Consider the following 19,817-nt stretch of genomic DNA (forward strand, 5'->3'; position numbering starts at 1 on the left):
TCTGTGGTAGAGCAGGCAAGCTGATCCTAGATCTGTGGTAGAGCAGGCAAGCTGATCCTATATCTGTAGTAGAGCAGGCAAGCTGATCCTAGATCTGTGGTAGAGCAGGCAAACTGATCCTAGATCTATGGTAGAGCAGGCAAGCCGATCCTAGATATGTGGTAGAGCAGGCAAGCCGATCCTAGATATGTGGTAGAGCAGGCAAGCTGATCCTAGATCTATGGTAGAGCAGGCAAGCTGATCCTATATCTGTGGTAGATTAATGATTCATTACTGTGGACATGTCTGCAGGCTCTGGCATGATACAGTCATGGAAAATAAACCACTATTGAAAATAAATTAGAGATCAGAACAGATAGGTAGCCAATCACTTCAATCTGTTCCTTTCCTCATGTTCCATGCTCACACCAAACCAGAGCAGTAGGCCTATATACCAATCATATGGCTTATTCACAACTGTAGTCCCTGCAACTGTGCTACCTTGGCAGAACGAGCGGCATTTCCGAGGACAAACTGTGTAGGTGTGTTCCATGGCAGCATTCAGACCAGTCATTAAAGCCTCCTCCTACGTGAGATAGGCTAGATGACGGAAATTATCGTCCGTTTATTTTGTCCCAGTCTGTCACTGTGTGGATACCATGCAGAACATAACAGACTGAATCAAAATCATTCGACCCTAGCCTATCACCGCCTGGTACGGCAACTGCACCGTCCGCAACTGCCAGGCTCTCCAGAGGGTGGTGCGGTCTGCCCAACGTGTTACCGGGGGCAAACTACCCATCCTCCAGGACACCTACAGCACCTGATGTCACAGGAAGGCCAAAAAGATAATCAAGGACATCAACCACCCGAGCCACTGTCTGTTCACCCCGCTACCATCCCGAAGGAGAGGTCAGTACAGGTGCATCAAAGCTGGGACCGAGAGACTGAAAAACAGCTTCTATCTCAAGGCCATCAGACTGTTAAACAGCCATCACTAACACAGAGAGGCTGCCGCCTGTAGGCATAGACTAGAAATCACTGGCCACTTTAAGGAATGGATCACTAGTCACTTTAATAATGTTTACATATCTGGCATTACTCATCTCATATGTATATACTGTATTCTACACTATTCTACGTTATCTCATTCACTTAATAATGTTTACATATCTGGCATTACTCATCTCATATGTATATACTGTATTCTATACTATTCTACTGCATCTTTGTCCGTTCCGCTCTGACATCGCTCGTCCATATGTATATAGTCTTAATTGATTCCTACTTAGATTTGTGTGTTTTGGGTATATGTTGTGTAATTTGTTAGATATTACTTGTTAGATATTACTGCACTATCGGAGACAGAAGAACAAGCATTTCGCTACACCCGCAAAAAAATCTGCTAATCACGTGTACGTGACCAATAACATTTGATTATTGGTTGATTTAATTTGATATCAAAAGCCTGGGCCCTTTCCTGGGTTCTAGTCTGGACCCTAGACTGGGTTCTAGTCTGTGTTCTAGCCTGGGTTCTAGTCTGTGTTCTAGCCTGGGTTCTAGCGTGGGTTCTAGCCTGGGTTCTAGTCTGGGTTCTAGCCTGTGTTCTAGTCTGGGTTCTAGCCTGTGTTCTAGTCTGGGTTCTAGCGTGAGTTCTAGTCTGGGTTCTAGCCTGGGTTCTAGCCTGGATTCTAGTCTGGGTTCTAGCGTGGATTCTAGTCTGTGTTCTAGCCTTGGTGCCAGACTGATCCTCCATCTAAAAAACATTACGTTGCCGTCTTGGCTTGTTTGGCGAACCAGGGAAAAAGGGAATGTCTCTGTAGCAGAAACAGACCAGCACCACGGGTAATCAATAGCCTGAGGGTTAGAGAGAGAGACAGGAAGCACACACTGTATCTGTAGCCTCTACTTAGGAGCTGAGTGAGACTAACAGCTTTGTTCTCTACACATTAACATATTCTACTCTGCCTGGTGTTGATAACTGGCCATGGTCTGTGTCCCAAATGTCTCCCTGTGCCCTAAATAGTGCCCTTTGGGCCTGGGTAGTGCAGTACAAAGACAATAGGTTGCCATTTGGGACCATGAAACTGCATTGGGTTTATGTAACAGAGCAGAGCTGGCTGTGCTGGAGGCTTGTGGGTAATTGCGACGTCCCTGGCTGCCGTGCCAGAGAGAACACTGTGTGGGTGATTGTTGTCACGACGACTTGCCTGCTGTTGCAGGATATAAAATAGCCATGGTGCAGATATTGTTAGCCTGTTTCTCTCTGCCTCTCCTTTTGAATGATGCTTTGCTGTACTTTCATCAGTTATGTCAGCAATGTTGCCAAAGCAGGTAGTAGGAAGACACGATTAGATTCAACAGCAATCAATTAATAGTTGATTTATCTAATTGATCAGAAAACCCATCAAATACAAGAAAATAAGAAAATAACAATGTTGGTTTTGAGTTAGAGATTAGATTTCTATGATGTCATATACAGTATAGAACCTGTACAAACCAACAGTGGCCTTAGATTACTATGATGTCATATATAGAACCTGGACAAACCAACAGTGGCCTTGGAGGCCTTAGATTACTATGATGTCATATATAGAACCTGGACAAACCAACAGAGGCCTTAGATTACTATGATGTCATATATAGAACCTGGACAAACCAACAGTGGCCTTGGAGGCCTTAGATTACTATGATGTCATATATAGAACCTGGACAAACCAACAGTGGCCTTGGAGGCCTTAGATTACTATGATGTCATATATAGAACCTGGACAAACCAACAGTGGCCTTGGAGGCCTTAGATTACTATGATGTCATATATAGAACCTGGACAAACCAACAGTGGCCTTGGAGGCCTTAGATTACTATGATGTCATATATAGAACCTGGACAAATCAACAGAGACCTTAGATTACTATGATGTCATATATAGAACCTGGACAAATCAACAGAGGCCTTAGATTACTATGATGTCATATATAGAACCTGGACAAACCAACAGAGGCCTTAGATTACTATGATGTCATATATAGAACCTGGACAAATCAACAGAGGCCTTGGAGGCCTTAGATTACTATGATGTCATATATAGAACCTGGACAAACCAACAGAGGCCTTAGATTACTATGATGTCATATATAGAACCTGGACAAACCAATAGAGGCCTTGGAGGCCTTAGATTACTATGATGTCATATATAGAACCTGGACAAACCAACAGGGGCCTTAGATTACTATGATGTCATATATAGAACCTGGACAAATCAACAGAGGCCTTGGAGGCATTAGATTACTATGATGTCATAAAGGTCAGTCGTGTATCAGAGGGAAGTCTTCTCTACAAGCCATGAAGCTACATGGATGATTCCAATGGGAGGTGAGTTCACTTCAGGTCAGAACTGACTGCTTTAAACTAAATAGCTTTGACTATCCAGACAGACAAGGTGTTAGCCTATTCAACTTCTCATCAAAATGCCTGGGAATAAGAAGGGTGTTTTTGTTAGTATTTCCAGTACACAGCAGTTTGAAGATGTACAGCATGATCATGATAAAACATGACAGACACAAGAGACCGTGCTTGATGTCAGTGTTGATGGGTTGCTAAGACAGTCTTCTAGCTGAGTTCTCTCTCAAACACACACACACACACATAATAGTATCTGTCTGAATTGAAAGTAGTTCAGAACACTGTCTCAGACTCCCAGCAGTGAGAGAAAGAGGCACAGAGCAGAGAGGCACAGTTAAGACAGAGTTGAGATGAGTCCCAGGTCCTTGTCTGTCTGTCTGTCTGTCTGTCTGTCTGTCTGTCTGTCTGTCTGTCTGTCTGTCTGTCTGTCTGTCTGTCTGTCTGTCTGTCTGTCTGTCTGTCTGTCTGTCTGAGGGTTAGTCGTCGTCTGTCTGTCTGTCTGTCTGTCTGTCTGTCTGTCTGTCTGTCTGTCTGTCTGTCTGTCTGTCTGTCTGTCTGTCTGTCTGTCTGTCTGTCTGTCTGTCTGTCTGTCTGTCTGTCTGTCTGAGGGTGAGTCTGAGATTGAGACCCAAATGGAACCCTATTCCTTATTTAGTGCACTAATTATGATCAGAGGCCCTGGTCAAAAGCAGTGCACTAAATAGGGAATAGGGTGTTATTTGGGACTCAGACTAAGAGAATGAAGAAACCATTGCCCCAGACCATCCATGTTTGCCTCAGCCTGTCTGGTTCTGCTGTCTCTGGCATGACGACACCTTAAGGAGCACAACCAGACAGGCATGTATCTACTTCATCTCCCAAAAGTGAAAGTGAAAAGAGACAAAAGACGGGGCATTTAAAGGAGCACCACAAGCCCTGAACTTCACCACCCAGGTTTTTCAGCACACAGCCTTGACACCTGCCTGCTACAGCACTGACCTTTCACCTCTTTCTCTCTGTCTCTTCTCATTGGTCACCAGTGCAGCCAATCCCAGCGGTGTTCAGGGTCAGGTGATGCCCATGGAGGAGTGGGGGTGTAGCTCAGGATGGGGGGTGAGGGTGAAGGGGGAGCAGGGGAAGAGAGAGGACAGGCGGCTGGTGGGGGTGTGTGGTCTGGCTAACAGTGGTAACTCCTGCTACATGAACGCTGTGCTGCAGTGTCTCTTCTCCACTGTGCCGTTGGTGGAACACCTCCTCAGCTCACACAAACGCTCCCAGTTGGCCAAGTAAGACCCTGTCTGTCTGTCTGTCTGTCTGTCTGCCTGTCTGTCTGTCTGTATTAGATTTTGTATAGTACTTTTTAACCAGGTACTCCAAGCACTTTACATTAGATGGGGGGAAACTTACATCCTCCAATGCCTCTCCTCCTTCCTCTCCTCCTCCCTCCCTCCCATGCCACTCTTCTCCCTTCTCCTCCTCTTCCCCCTCCTCCTCCTCCAGGCATAACAGTCCTGTAGCGGGGGTGTTTGTGCAACTCCTACAGGAGGTGTGGCAGGGTCAGGGGGGTACCACCTCCCCAGGGGAGGTGAGGGCCTTGGTCTCCTCCCTGCACCCCCAGTTCAACAACCAATCACAGCAGGACGCCCAGGAGCTACTCCTCCTCCTGCTCAACGCCCTGCATGACGACCTGAAGAATGTACACACACACACACACACACACACACACCACACACACACACACACACACACACACACACACACACACACACACACACACCACACACACACACACACACCACACACACACACACACACACACAGAATCCTGCCACCACACAGCTCCATCCACACTGCTCCATCCACACTGCTCCATCCACACTGCTCCGTCCACATGGCTCCATCCACACGACTCCATCCACACGGCTCCTTCCACAGGGCTCCATCCAAACGGTCAAAGGCTCTGCCTCATTGTCTTTCTTGATTCCCTGCTCCTCAAAACCCATTGGATAGGGGATAAGTGTCCAGGGGATAGGGGATAAGTGTCAGGGGATAGGTGTCAGGGGATAAGTGTCCAGGGGATAGGGGATAAGTGTCTAGGGGATGAGTGTCTAGGGGATGAGTGACTAGGGGATAAGTGTCAGGGGATAAGTGTCTAGGGGATAGGGGATAAGTGTCCAGGGGATGAGTGTCTAGGGGATGAGTGACTAGGGGATAAGTGTCAGGGGATAAGTGTCTAGGGGATAGGGGATAAGTGTCCAGGGGATGAGTGTCTAGGGGATGAGTGACTAGGGGATAAGTGTCAGGGGATAAGTGTCTAGGGGATAGGGGATAAGTGTCCAGGGGATGAGTGTCTAGGGGATGAGTGACTAGGGGATAAGTGTCAGGGGATAAGTGTCTAGGGGATAGGGGATAAGTGTCCAGGGGATAGGGGATAAGTGTCAGGGGATAAGTGTCTAGGGGATGAGTGTATAGGGGATAGGTGTCTAGGGGATAAGTGTCTAGGGGATGGTGGATAAGTGTCTAGGGGATAGGGGAGAAGAGTCTAGGAGATAGGGGATAAGTGCCTAGGGGATGAGGGCTAGGGGCTGATTTGGTATTCAGACAGTGTGTTTCTCCTTTGTGTGTGTGTCTCTGTTTGTGTGTACATGTGTCTTTGTGTGTGTATATACAGTACCAGTCAAAAGTTTGAACATACCTACTCATTCAAGGGTTTTTCTTTATTTTTACTATTTTCTATATTGTAGAATAATAGTGAAGACATCAAAACTATGAAATAACACATGGAATCATGTAGTAACCAAAAAAGTGTTTTATATTTTATAGTTGAGATTCTTCAAAGTAGCCACCCTTTGCCTTGATGACTGCATTATTTTAACCAGCTTCACCTTGAATGCTTTTCCAACAGTCTTGAAGGAGTTCTCACATATGTTGAGCACTTGTTGACTGCTTTTCCTTCACTCTGTGGTCCAACTCATCCCAAACCATCTCAGTTGGGTTGAGTTCGGGGGATTGTGGAGGCCAGGAGAACTGATGCAGCACTTCATCACTCTCCTTCTTGGTCAAATAGCCCTTACACAGCCTGGATGTCCTGTTGAAAAACAAATGATCCCACTAAGTGCAAACCAGATGGGATAGCGTATCCCTGCAGAATGCTGTGGTAGCCATGCAGGTTAAGTGTGCCTTGAATAAATCACAGCATCACCAGCAAAGCACCCCCACACCATCACACCTCCTCTTCCATGCTTCACGGTGGGAACTACACATGCAGAGATCATCTGTTCACCTGCTCTGTGTTTTGTTGGTCAATTTCTTCAACAAATGATCAGGTCTATATAATTATCAAACATACATTAGTAATGGAAAGGAAACACAGACTCTTTGTTTGAGTGTTAAAATACTCAGAGTACAGTTTAACAGTATATGATAGTTCTCCCCAAGTTCTGCAAAATGTCTAAGACATCCTGCAACTCATATAGCCTCTCCCAGTCCTCCTTACGTGAGTTTCCCTGGCAACATCATTTTAATAAATCTAACCTCCCCCTGACAGCAGGAACCATCTTATCAGCAAGTAAAAACTCAGAAGTGGGTTTGACCAAAACTTGACCTTTCATCACAAGTATAGAGTCATGACAAGGTGAACGAGTCCAAGCATCTTCTGGTTTCATCAGGTCTGTGGCAGCCTTGTGTTCTCAGAAAACCAGATAACCACGGTGGGATCCAGACAGGAGGAGTCTGAATGTAGACACCTTCTGATAGTTTCTGAAGGTCACAACACTCAAACCAGGTTTTAACACACACACAGAGGTCTCCTGAAGAGGTCCTCTGCAGCAGAGGTAACTCTGGGTCTTCCTTTCCTGTGGCGGTCCTCATGAGTGCCAGTTAAATCATAGCGTTTGAGGGTTTTTGAGATTGCACTTGAAGAAACTTTCAAAGTTCTTGAAATGTTGACTGACCTTCATGTCTTAAATTAATGATGGACTGTCGTTTCTCTTTGCTTATTTGAGCTGTTCTTGCCATAATATGGACTTGGTCTTTTACCAAATAGGGCCATCTTCTGTATACCACCCCTACCTTGTCACAACACAACTGATTGGCTTAAATGCATTAAGGAGGAAAGAAATTCCACAAATGAACTTTTAACAAGACACACCTGTTAATTGAAATGCATTCCAGGTGACTACCTCATTAGGCTGATTGAGAGAATGCCAAGGGTGTGCAAATCTGTTATCAAGGCAAAGGGTGGCAACTTTGAAGAATCTCAAATATAAAATATATTTTGATTTGTTTAATACTTTTTTTGGTTACTACATGATTCCATATGTTCCATAGTTTTGATGTCTTCACTATTATTCTACAATGTGTGTGTGCATGTATGATTCTCTTGCTACAGAAGGGGGAGAGGCGTCAGACACGTTCTTCCCAGCGGTTGTGTCTGGGCAGGAAGTCGCTCAGTTCGGCGCCAGCAGTGGGGGATTCTACGGTGGTGACACGTCTCTTCGAGGGACAACTCAGCTACCAGATGCTGTGTCTGCGCTGCGATGGACACTCTCACAGCAACCAGGTCTTCACCATCCTGTCTCTGCCTATACCACTTGACTCATACAAGTGCTCCCTACAGGTACAACTAACCACAATCAGACTGACCACATACAGACATACCGACTAAACACATACAGACTAAACACATTCAGACTAAACACGTACACACGTACAGACTAAACACATACAGACTAAACACATACAGACGTACAGACTAAACACATTCAGACTAAACACATACAGACTAAACACATACAGACGTACAGACTAAACACATTCAGACTAAACACATACAGACTAAACACATACAGACGTACAGACTAAACACATACAGACTTAACAAATACAAACATTCAGGCTAATCACATACAAACTAATCACAAAAGACTAAACACATACAGGCTAAACGCATACAGACTAAACGCATACAAACATACAGACTAAACACATACAGACTAAACACATACAACCATACAGACTAAACACATACAACCATACAGACTAAACACATACAAACATACATACTAAACACATACAGACTAAACACATACAACCATACAGACTAAACACATACAGACTAAACACATACAGACTAATTATATACAGACTAAACACATACATACTAAACATATACATACTAAACATATACAGACTAAACACATAAACATTCAGACTAATTATATACAAACTAAACAAACTAATACAGACTAAACACACAAACTAAACACATACAAACATACAGATTAATCACATACAGACTAGTCACATACAGACTAATCACATAGACTAAACACATACAAACATACAGACTAATAACATACAGACTAAACACATACAAACATTCAGACTAAACACATAAACATACAGACTAATTATATACAAACTAAACAAACTAATACAGACTAAACACACAAACTAAACACATACAAACATACAGATTAATCACATACAAACATAGACTAATAACATACAGACTAAACACATACAAACATTCAGACTAAACACGTACACATGTACAGACTAAACACATACAGACTAATTATACACAGACAAAACACAGACTAATTATACACAGACTAGTCACATACAGACTAATCACAGACTAAACAGACTAATAACATAGACTAAACACATACAAACATAGACTAATTATATACAAACTTAACAAACACATAGACTAAACACACAAACTAAACACATAGAAACATACAGATTAATCACATAGACTAAACACATACAGACTAATTATACACAGACTAATAACATACAGACTAATCACAGACTAAACACATACAAACATACAGACTAATAACATACAGACTAAACACATAAACATACAGACTAATAACATACAGACTAAACACATACAAACATACAGACTAAACACATTCAGACTAAACACGTACACACGTACAGACTAAACACACATAGACTAATTATACACAGACTAGTCACATACAGACTAATCACATAGACTAAACACATACAGACTAATAACATACAGACTAAACACATAAAAACATACAGAATAAATACAGACTAAACACATACAAACATACAGACTAAACACATACAAACATAGCCAGCAACCACACGTCTCTCTTCTCCCAACCCTCTCTCTCTCTCCCTCCTATAGGACTGCCTGTCGCTGTTCTTCCAGCAGAGTACGTTGACGTGTGGAGATCAGAAGTTGTGTCCAGAGTGTGGAGTGAAGAGAGACACAGCTGTCCTCACCAGCATGGCCAAACCACCTGAGATCCTGGTGCTGCACCTCAAACGGTGGGTAGCTGCCAACCCATCTCTCCCCACGCTGGTCACTAGATGGCTATGCTATTGGTGCTAATGTAGAAGACCTCGTCAGTTGTACAACTGAATGCATTCAACTGAAATGTGTCTTCCACATTTAACCCAACCCTTCTGAATCAGAGAGGTGCGGGGGGCTGCCATAATCGACATCCAAGATTATGGGAACTGCCTTGCTCAGGAGCAGAATTACAGATTTTTACCTTGTCAGCTCGGGGATTTGATCCAGCAACCTTTCGGTTACTGGCCCAATGCTCTAACCACTAGGCTACCTGCCGCCCCTATAGTGCCGCTTCCTCCTTATTCGGCTCATGCCGAGGCTCCAACCAAAGCCTTTTGCCTTGCTATCAGCACACGTGACCGCCCTTCTGGAGCGTCTTACCATTCTGCGCCATGTGAAAAGCTAGCTTATCGCTGGCGCAAGTGGGGACACTTCAGTCTGAGGACTAGGTTTCACACATCCCCATGTTTTAACCATATTAACATGTAACCCCTAACTAGAGGTCCCTGTAACCCTAACTAGAGGTCCCTGTAACCCCTAACTAGAGGTCCCTGTAACCCCTTACTAGAGGTCCCTGTAACCCCTAACTAGAGGTCCCTGTAACCCCTAACTAGAGGTCCCTGTAACCCCTAACTAGAGGTCCCTGTAACCCCTAACTAGAGGTCCCTGTAACCCTAACTAGAGGTCCCTGTAACCCCTAACTAGAGGTCCCTGTAACCCTAACTAGAGGTCCCTGTAACCCCTAACTAGAGGTCCCTGTAACCCCTAACTAGAGGTCCCTGTAACCCCTAACTAGAGGTCCCTGTAACCCCTAACTAGAGGTCCCTGTAACCCCTAACTAGAGGTCCCTGTAACCCCTAACTAGAGGTCCCTGTAACCCTAACTAGAGGTCCCTGTAACCCTAACTAGGAGGTCCCTGTAACCCCTAACTAGGAGGTCCCTGTAACCCCTAACTAGGAAGTCCCTGTAACCCCTAACTAGGAGGTCCCTGTAACCCCTAACTAGGAGGTCCCTGTAACCCCTAACTAGGAGGTCCCTGTAACCCCTAACTAGGAGGTCCCTGTAACCCCTAACTAGGAGGTCCCTGTAACCCCTAACTAGGAGGTCCCTGTAACCCCTAACTAGGAGGTCCCTGTAACCCCTAACTAGAGGTCCCTGTAACCCTAACTAGAGGTCCCTGTAACCCCTAACTAGAGGTCAATGGCAGTAATAATGTAACACCTCATTAGAAGGTGTTCATCAGCTTTATCTCTGCTGCTGTCATGCATCTCAATGAGACAAACCTGTAGAAATAATCGAACCTGTGTGACATTACAGTTTTGGTTGCCATGGGAGTGAGAAGAGGAAGTTGAGGACCAATGTGTTGTTCTCATTGGACAGTTTAGACCTAACCCCCTTCCTGTCCAGCCCCTCAGCCAATCACACCAGCTACTCTCTCTACGCAGTGGTGGTGAGTTTCTGTTCACACACACACACACACACACACACACACACACACACACACACACACACACACACACACACACACACACACACACACACACCACTGAGGGGAGGACAGCTCATTATAATGGCTGGAACGGAGCAAATGGAATGGCATCAAACTCATGGAAATGTGAATTTGATACCATTCCACCAATTCCGCTCCAGCCATTACCACAAGCCTGTCCTCCCCAATTAAGGAGCCACCAGCCTCCTGTGATACACCCACCCACACAGAAAGACACGCATGGACCTACACCCAAACATGTGAACGCTCCTACACACACACATACATACACCTGATGCTCTTGTCTGGAAAAACACACTGCCAACCATGAACACATGAATCCACCGGTGTGTCTTCACCCCCCTCCAGAACCACACAGGAGACCTAGACATGGGTCACTACACGGCCCTGTGCCACAGTACCCTGTCCAGCAGCTGGCACCACTTTGACGACACGGCCGTGAGCGAGGTGGTGGACTTCTTGGTGCAGTCTCCTAACGCCTACATCCTGCTGTACAGCCGTCAGCCCTTCCACAGGCCCAACATACCCCAGATCTGACCCACCACAGACCTGGATCTGACCCACCACACTCCGGATCTGACCCAACACAGACCCAACATACCCCAGATCTGACCCACCACAGACCCACCATACCCCAGATCTGACCCACCACAGACCTGGATCTGACCCACCACACTCCGGATCTGACCCAACACAGACCCAACATACCCCAGATCTGACCCACCACAGACCCACCATACCCCAGATCTGACCCACCACAGACCCACCATACCCCAGATCTGACCCACCACAGACCCAACATACCCCAGATCTGACCCACCACAGACCCACCATACCCCAGATCTGACCCACCACAGACCGAACATACCCCAGATCTGACCCAACACAGACCCAACATACCCCAGATCTGACCCACCATACCCCAGATCTGACCCACCACAGACCCAACATACCCCAGATCTGACCCACCACAGACCCACCATACCCCTGGATCTGACCCACCACAGACCTGGATCTGACCCACCACACTCCGGATCTGACCCAACACAGACCCAACATACCCCAGATCTGACCCACCACAGACCCAACATACCCCAGATCTGACCCACCACAGACCCAACATACCCCAGATCTGACCCACCACAGACCCAACATACCCCAGATCTGACCCAACACAGACCCAACATACCCCAGATCTGACCCACCACAGACCCACCATACCCCAGATCTGACCCACCACAGACCCACCATACCCCAGATCTGACCCACCACAGACCCACCATACCCCAGATCTGACCCACCACAGACCCACCATACCCCAGATCTGACCCACCACAGACCCAACATACACCAGATCTGACCCACCACAGACCCACCATACCCCAGATCTGACCCACCACAGACCCAACATACCCCAGATCTGACCCACCACAGACCTGGATCTGACCCACCACACTCCGGATCTGACCCAACACAGACCCAACATACCCCAGATCTGACCCACCACAGACCCACCATACGCCAGATCTGACCCACCACAGACCCAACATACCCCAGATCTGACCCACCACAGACCCACCATACCCCAGATCTGACCCACCACAGACCCACCATACCCCAGATCTGACCCACCACAGACCCACCATACCCCAGATCTGACCCACCACAGACCTGGATCTGACCCACCACACTCCGGATCTGACCCAACACAGACCCAACATACCCCAGATCTGACCCACCACAGACCCACCATACCCCAGATCTGACCCACCACAGACCCAACATACACCAGATCTGACCCACCACAGACCCACCATACCCCAGATCTGACCAACCACAGACCCAACATACTCCAGATCTGACCCACCACAGACCCACCATACCACAGACCCACCATACCCCAGATCTGACCCACCACAGACCCACCATACCCCAGATCTGACCCACCACAGACCTGGATCTGACCCACCACACTCCGGATCTGACCCAACACAGACCCAACATACCCCAGATCTGACCCACCACAGACCCACCATACCCCAGATCTGACCGTCCACAGACCCACCATACCCCAGATCTGACCCACCACAGACCCACCATACCCCAGATCTGACCCACCACAGACCCACCATACCCCAGATCTGACCCACCACAGACCCAACATACACCAGATCTGACCCACCACAGACCCACCATACCCCAGATCTGACCCACCACAGACCCACCATACCCCAGATCTGACCCACCACAGACCTGGATCTGACCCACCACACTCCGGATCTGACCCAACACAGACCCAACATACCCCAGATCTGACCCACCACAGACCCACCATACCCCAGATCTGACCCTCCACAGACCCACCATACCCCAGATCTGACCCACCACAGACCCAACATACCCCAGATCTGACCCACCACAGACCCAACATACCCCAGATCTGACCCAACACAGACCCAACATACCCCAGATCTGACCCAACACAGACCCAACATACCCCAGATCTGACCCAACACAGACCCACCATACCCCAGATCTGACCCACCACAGACCCACCATACCCCAGATCTGACCCACCACAGACCCAACATACACCAGATCTGACCCACCACAGACCCACCATACCCCAGATCTGACCCACCACAGACCTGGATCTGACCCACCACAGACCCACCATACCCCAGATCTGACCCACCGCAGACCTGGATCTGACCCACCACATTCTGGATCTGACCCAACACAGACCCACCATACCCCGGATCTGACCCAACACAGACCCACCATACCCCAGATCTGACCCAACACAGACTCACCATACCCTAGATCTGACCCACCATACCCCAGATCTGACCCACCATACCCCGGATCTGACCCACCATACCCCGGATCTGACCCACCATACCCCGGATCTGACCCACCATACCCCGGATCTGACCCACCATAACCCGGATCTGACCCACCATACCCCGGATCTGACCCACTATACCCCGGATCTGACCCACCATACCCCGGATCTGACCCACAATACCCCGGATCTGACCCACCACAGGCCAAAAACATACCCAGTCCCAGGATCCAACTAGGACCCGTGCTGTCCTAGCCACTACTCATTCCACAACTTACCACGGCTCTAGGCCTAGCATATCCTCTAACTGGGACACACCACAGGCCCAACTTACCCATCATGCCCTATATCTGACACACCACAGGCCAAAACCATACCGTGACTCTGATCAAGACCCAGACTGGTAGAGCCCAGGGCTAGCCCACAAAGTGCCAAACCAGCCCCTAGTCTAGCCCATACCCTGTTCATGTTTGTAGATCTGAGGGAATTGGATAGGTGATGACTCCATTTTGCTGTCCAACAGCTTAGTGAAGCTTCCTCCCACCCAATTAGGTGGGATTGGGGTGAAGGGCTTGGGGCTGGGTCCAGAACTTGACTACAGACCAACCTACAGAAGGAGCTGGGTGAACTATTAGAAACCCTTTGGAGTGTGCGGGCCATAGAGAGAAAATGGGTTCTGGGTGTTTTTTGTAATTCTTCAATAAAACATGAATGAACGCAAGGCAACATGAATGAAATGTGAATGAAAGCAGGTTCCCATGGATACCCAGACACAAAATGGAACTGTTCAGACGATGTAACGTTACAGAACATCCTGATAAAATGTATCAAGTAGAACAGAAGTGATTGTTTTTCAGACAGGATAGGGAATCGTGCCAGATCTATTCATTCTATTTCTACATGCAACAGTCAAAGAGTTTCCTGTCCCTGAATACACCCCAGGTAAACTACTACTAGGAAGATAGTACTGTGATCCACTGTAGCTCAGTTGATAAGAGCATGATGCTTGCAACAGCCAGGACAGTTGGTTCAAATCCCGGGATGACCCATACTTGAAAATGTGTATGCACGCGTGACTGTTAGTCACTTAGGATAAAAGTGTCTGCTTAATGGCAAACGTATATTACTGGGACCCAGACGGCACCAATTTAATAGATCTAGTGCCATCTAGTGGCAGAGAGATATAATGACATGCAACACCAGGTTGTCTGCTTTATTTGGAACATTTTAATAAATAACTACATTATTATGATTGAGGTTAATACAACTGTTATTAGAAACTTCATAGCAATGAAGGAAAATGAGAAAATCAACATACATTACAAGAAAATAATAAATACATTAGAATGATTTCATGGCAGGAAATGCTTTTCAGAGAGACATTTTAAGTGTTCTCTATTTTTGTCACTTTTAAGACACCTATTAATCTCCCCCTAGAGGGCTACTGGGACAGTATTCATTAAGCTCTCAGAGTGCTGATCAGTTTTGCCTTTTGGATAATAATAAATAAGATTATATGCAGAGGGGTGACCTGATCCAGGATCAGCACTCCTGCTACAAGACATGCCCTGAAGTGTGATTTGTGCTTCCTCCAGACAATCTGTGAGGACGTTGGTGTTGCTCCTAACCGCTGCCCTAGGTTCAGATCTATCTACGTTTCCTTTATGGTAACAGTTAGGATTTGGGATAAAGTTGCCTGATCCTAGATCTGTGGTAAGAAGAAACTTCTACCTACCTTGAGTGATCTATCTTTAGAATACATCCCAAATGGCACCCTAGGGTTCCAATAGACACCCAAAGGGCTCCGTTCAAAAGTAGTGCACTATGTAGGGAATAGGGTGCCAAGGCCCTGGTCAAAAGTTGTGCACTACATAGGGAATAGGGTGCCATTTGGGATTCAGGCTTAGAAATCATTTGGCTCCAATTTTCACGGTGATGTTGTAACAATCTTGGGACTGTTATGTAACCCCCTCCCTTCTCTACCTCCCCCAGCCAGACCCCCCTCTACATATTGATTGTTGTGCTTAAAACTAGACCCCCAGACAGCTCAACAGACAGACAATCCAATACAGAGAGAACAGTCTCTAACCCCCCAGACAGCCCAGCAGAGAGAGAACAGTCTCTAACCCCCACAGCCCAACACAGAGAGAACAGTCTCTAACCCCCAGACAGCCCAATAGAGAGAACAGTCTCTAACCCCCCAGACAGCCCAGCAGAGAGAGAACAGTCTCTAACCCCCACAGCCCAACACAGAGAGAACAGTCTCTAACCCCCAGACAGCCCAATACAGAGAGAACAGTTTCTACCCCCCCCAGACAGAACAGTCTCTAATCCCCCAGACAGCCCAACACAGAGAGAACAGTCTCTAACCACCAGACAGCACAATAGAGAGAACAGTCTCTAACCCCCCAGACAGCCCAATAGAGAGAACAGTCTCTAACCCCCCAGACAGCCCACTAGAGAGAACAGTCTCTAACCCCCCAGACAGCCCAACACAGAGAGAACAGTCTCTAACCCCCCAGACAGCCCAATAGAGAGAACAGTCTCTAACCCCCCAGACAGCCCAACACAGAGAGAACAGTCTCTAACCCCCAGACAGCCCAATACAGTGAGAAAAACAGTCTAACTCAGCTCGAGACATGTTTTAAAAATGTCAAAATCATAGGCGTACCTAAACTCAGCAAAAAAAGAAACGGCACTTTTTCAGGACCCTGTCTTTTAAAGATAATTTGTAAAAATCCAAATAACTTCACAGATCTTCATTGTAAAGGGTTTAAACACTGTTTCCCATGCTTGTTCAATGAACCATAAACAATTAATGAACATGCACCTGTGGAACGGTCGTTAAGACACTAACAGCTAAAAGACGGTAGGCAATTAAGGTCATAGTTATGAAAACTTAGGACACTAAAGAGGCCTTTCAACTGACTCTGAAAAACACCATAAGAACGATGCCCAGGGTCCCTGCTCATCTGCGTGAACGTGCCTTAGGCATGCTGCAAGGAGGCATGAGGACTGCAGATGTGGCCAGGGCAATAAATTGCAATGTCTGTACTGTGAGATGCCTAAGACGGCGCTACAGGGAGACAGGACGGACAGCTGATCGGGATTGTAGGCCTGTTGTATGGCAGGTCCTCACCAGATATCACCGGCAACAACGTCGCCTATGGGCACAAACCCACCGTTGCTGGACCAGACAGGACAGGCAAAAAGTGCTCTTCACACGACGAGTCGCGGTTTTGTCTCACCAGGGGTGATGGTCGGATTCGCGTTTATCATCGAAGGAATGAGCGTTACACCGAGGCCTGTACTCTGGAGAGGGGTCGATTTGGAGGTGGAGGGTCCGTCATGGTCTGGGGAGGTGTGTCACAGCATCATCGGACTGAGCTTGTCGTCATTGCAGGCAATCTCAACGCTGTGCGTTACAGGGAAGACATCATCATCCCTCATGTGGTACCCTTCCTGCAGGCTCATCCTGACATGACCCTCCAGCATGACAATGCCACCAGCCATACTGCTCGTTCTGTGCGTGATTTCCTGCAAGACAGGAATGTCAGTGTTCTGCCATGGCCAGCGAAGAGCCCGGATCTCAATCCCATTGAGCACGTCTGGGACCTGTTGGATCGGAGGATGAGGGCTAGGGCCATTCCCCCCAGAAATGTCCGGGAACTTGCAGGTGCCTTGGTGGAAGAGTGGGGTAACATCTCACAGCAAGAACTGGCAAATCTGGTGCAGTCCATGATGAGATGCACTGCAGTACTTAATGCAGCTGGTGGCCACACCAGCTACTGACTGTTACTTTTGATTTTGACCCCCCATTTTTCAGGAACACATTATTCCATGTCTGTTAGTCACATGTTTATGTCTCAGTTGTTGAATCTTATGTTCATACAAATATTTACACGTTAAGTTTGCGGAAAATAAACGCAGTTGACAGTGAGAGGACGTTTCTTTTTTTTGCTGAGTTTACATCCCCACTTGAAAATTAGTGCTTATTCCAGGACAAAGTTGAAAAAAGGACAACAGAAGATCAACATATCACAAATAATCAGCTACCAGATTGTATTTTTTCATTTTTACCTTTATTTAACTGATACGGCTTAACCTATACATGTATAGATTATAGATCTCCTTAACATTGAAGGTAAAGTCATGTATTGATTATAGATCTCCTTAACATTGGTATTGAAGGTAAAGTCCTGTATTTTAGATGAAAACACATTTTTTAATAGCAAGAGAGTACAGTAGACTAGTGTACACTGAAGAGGTTATTTTCCAGGGTAGTAAAATTACACTGATAGATTACATTATTGATTAGGCCTAATGATTTATGTCTCAGTATCAGGCTCAACCATCTTCAATCGGTCACAAAAGGCTATGTGTGCACCCCATTCCCTTAATAGTGCACTACCCTATGGGCCCTGGTCAAAAGTAGTGCACTATTTAGGGAATAGGGTCCTGGTCAAAAGTAGTGAACTATTTAGGGAATAGGGTGCCATTTGCTACAAATCAAAAGTCAGTTGGTAGATTTGAATGAATGAATGTGTTTTATACAAACACCACAAGTGCATTGTGCTGTTGGTTTTCATAGAATGTGGCCAGCATAAAACAAGCAAGAACTCCCTAAACAACGCAAAGAGTTCATCTGAAGACTGGTGCCAAAAAGCAGTGAGCTGTGAAGGGAAGTGTTTTTAAACCTCTCCTCTTAGGGCACACCAAAAACATCAACACCTCACCAGGAGAAGGCCGAGTCTCAAATGATTCCCTATAAAAGTGCACTTCTTTTATGCCTGCGTCTCTCCCTGTCAAAAGGTGTGCTCTTTATAGGGGATAAGGTGCTATTTGGGATACACCCTAAGTATGTAGTTTAGAATACTCCTTTATCAAATAGTTAGTCATCAATCATGCCAGCTGCTTCTCTCTAAAGGATCATTTGTGAGTTTAAATAGAAGAGGAGAATCCCCCTCGGCACCATGTGTTTAGTGTTGCATGTGCAACATCATCAGAAAGCTGTTAATGTTACTGTATGTACAGATAAGTCACTCTACCTAAGGAAACGTCCAAATACAGTGCATTGGGAAAGTACTCAGACCCCTTTCCTTTTTCCACATTGTCACAGTACAGCCGTATTCTAAAATGTATTAAATTAAAACAGCAATCTACACACAATACACCATTAGAACAAAGCAAATACAGGTTTTTAGAAATTTTGGCAAATTTATTACAAATAAAAAACAGAAATACTTTATTTAGGTGACCAAGAACCCGATGGTCACTCTGACAGAGCTCTAGAGTTCCTCTGTGGAGATGGGAGAACCTTCCAGAAGGACAACCATCTCTGTAGCACACCACCAATCAGGCGTTTATGGTAGGGTGGCCAGACGGAAGCCACTCCTCAGTAAAAGACAACATGACAGCCCACTTGTTTCTCATCAGACCATGAGAAACAAGATTCTCTGGCCTGAATGCCAAGCGTCACGTCTGGAGGAAACCTGGCACAATCCCTATGGTGAAGCATGGTGGTGGCAGCATCATGCTGTGGGGATGTTTTTCAGCGGCAGGGACTGGGAGACTAGTCAGGATCAATGCAAACATGAACGGAGCAAAGTACAGAGAGATCCTTAATGAAAACCTGTTCCAGAGCATTCAGGACCTCAGACTGGGGCAAAGGTTCACCTTCCAATAGGACAACGACCCTAAGTACACAGCGAAGACAACGCAGTAGTGGCTTTTGGACAAGTCTCTAAATGTCCGTG

General features: G+C 46.5%; 1 protein-coding gene across 1 annotated transcript; it reads left to right on the forward strand.

The window, feature by feature from the left end:
- Positions 1-3,334: 3,334 nt before the first annotated feature.
- LOC106595312 (ubiquitin carboxyl-terminal hydrolase 50) lies at positions 3,335-11,753 on the forward strand. Its single transcript, XM_045689642.2, has 7 exons — positions 3,335-3,354; positions 4,404-4,649; positions 4,864-5,059; positions 7,754-7,981; positions 9,539-9,681; positions 11,024-11,156; positions 11,565-11,753. Exons 1-7 carry the CDS (start codon positions 3,335-3,337, stop codon positions 11,751-11,753), a joined length of 1,155 nt encoding a protein of 384 aa, XP_045545598.1.
- The last annotated feature ends 8,064 nt before the right edge of the window (positions 11,754-19,817 follow it).

Source organism: Salmo salar, chromosome 11 (genome assembly GCF_965601325.2).
Source record: "Salmo salar chromosome 11, fSalSal1, whole genome shotgun sequence".
Lineage (NCBI taxonomy): Eukaryota > Metazoa > Chordata > Actinopteri > Salmoniformes > Salmonidae > Salmo > Salmo salar.

Coding starts and splice junctions, on each gene's coding strand:
- LOC106595312 (XM_045689642.2), top strand. CDS start 3,335: ATGGATGATTCCAATGGGAG. Junction 4,650..4,863: donor AAACGCTCCCAGTTGGCCAA/GTAAGACCCTGT, acceptor CTCCTCCTCCAG/GCATAACAGTCCTGTAGCGG. Junction 11,157..11,564: donor ACTCTCTCTACGCAGTGGTG/GTGAGTTTCTGT, acceptor ACCCCCCTCCAG/AACCACACAGGAGACCTAGA.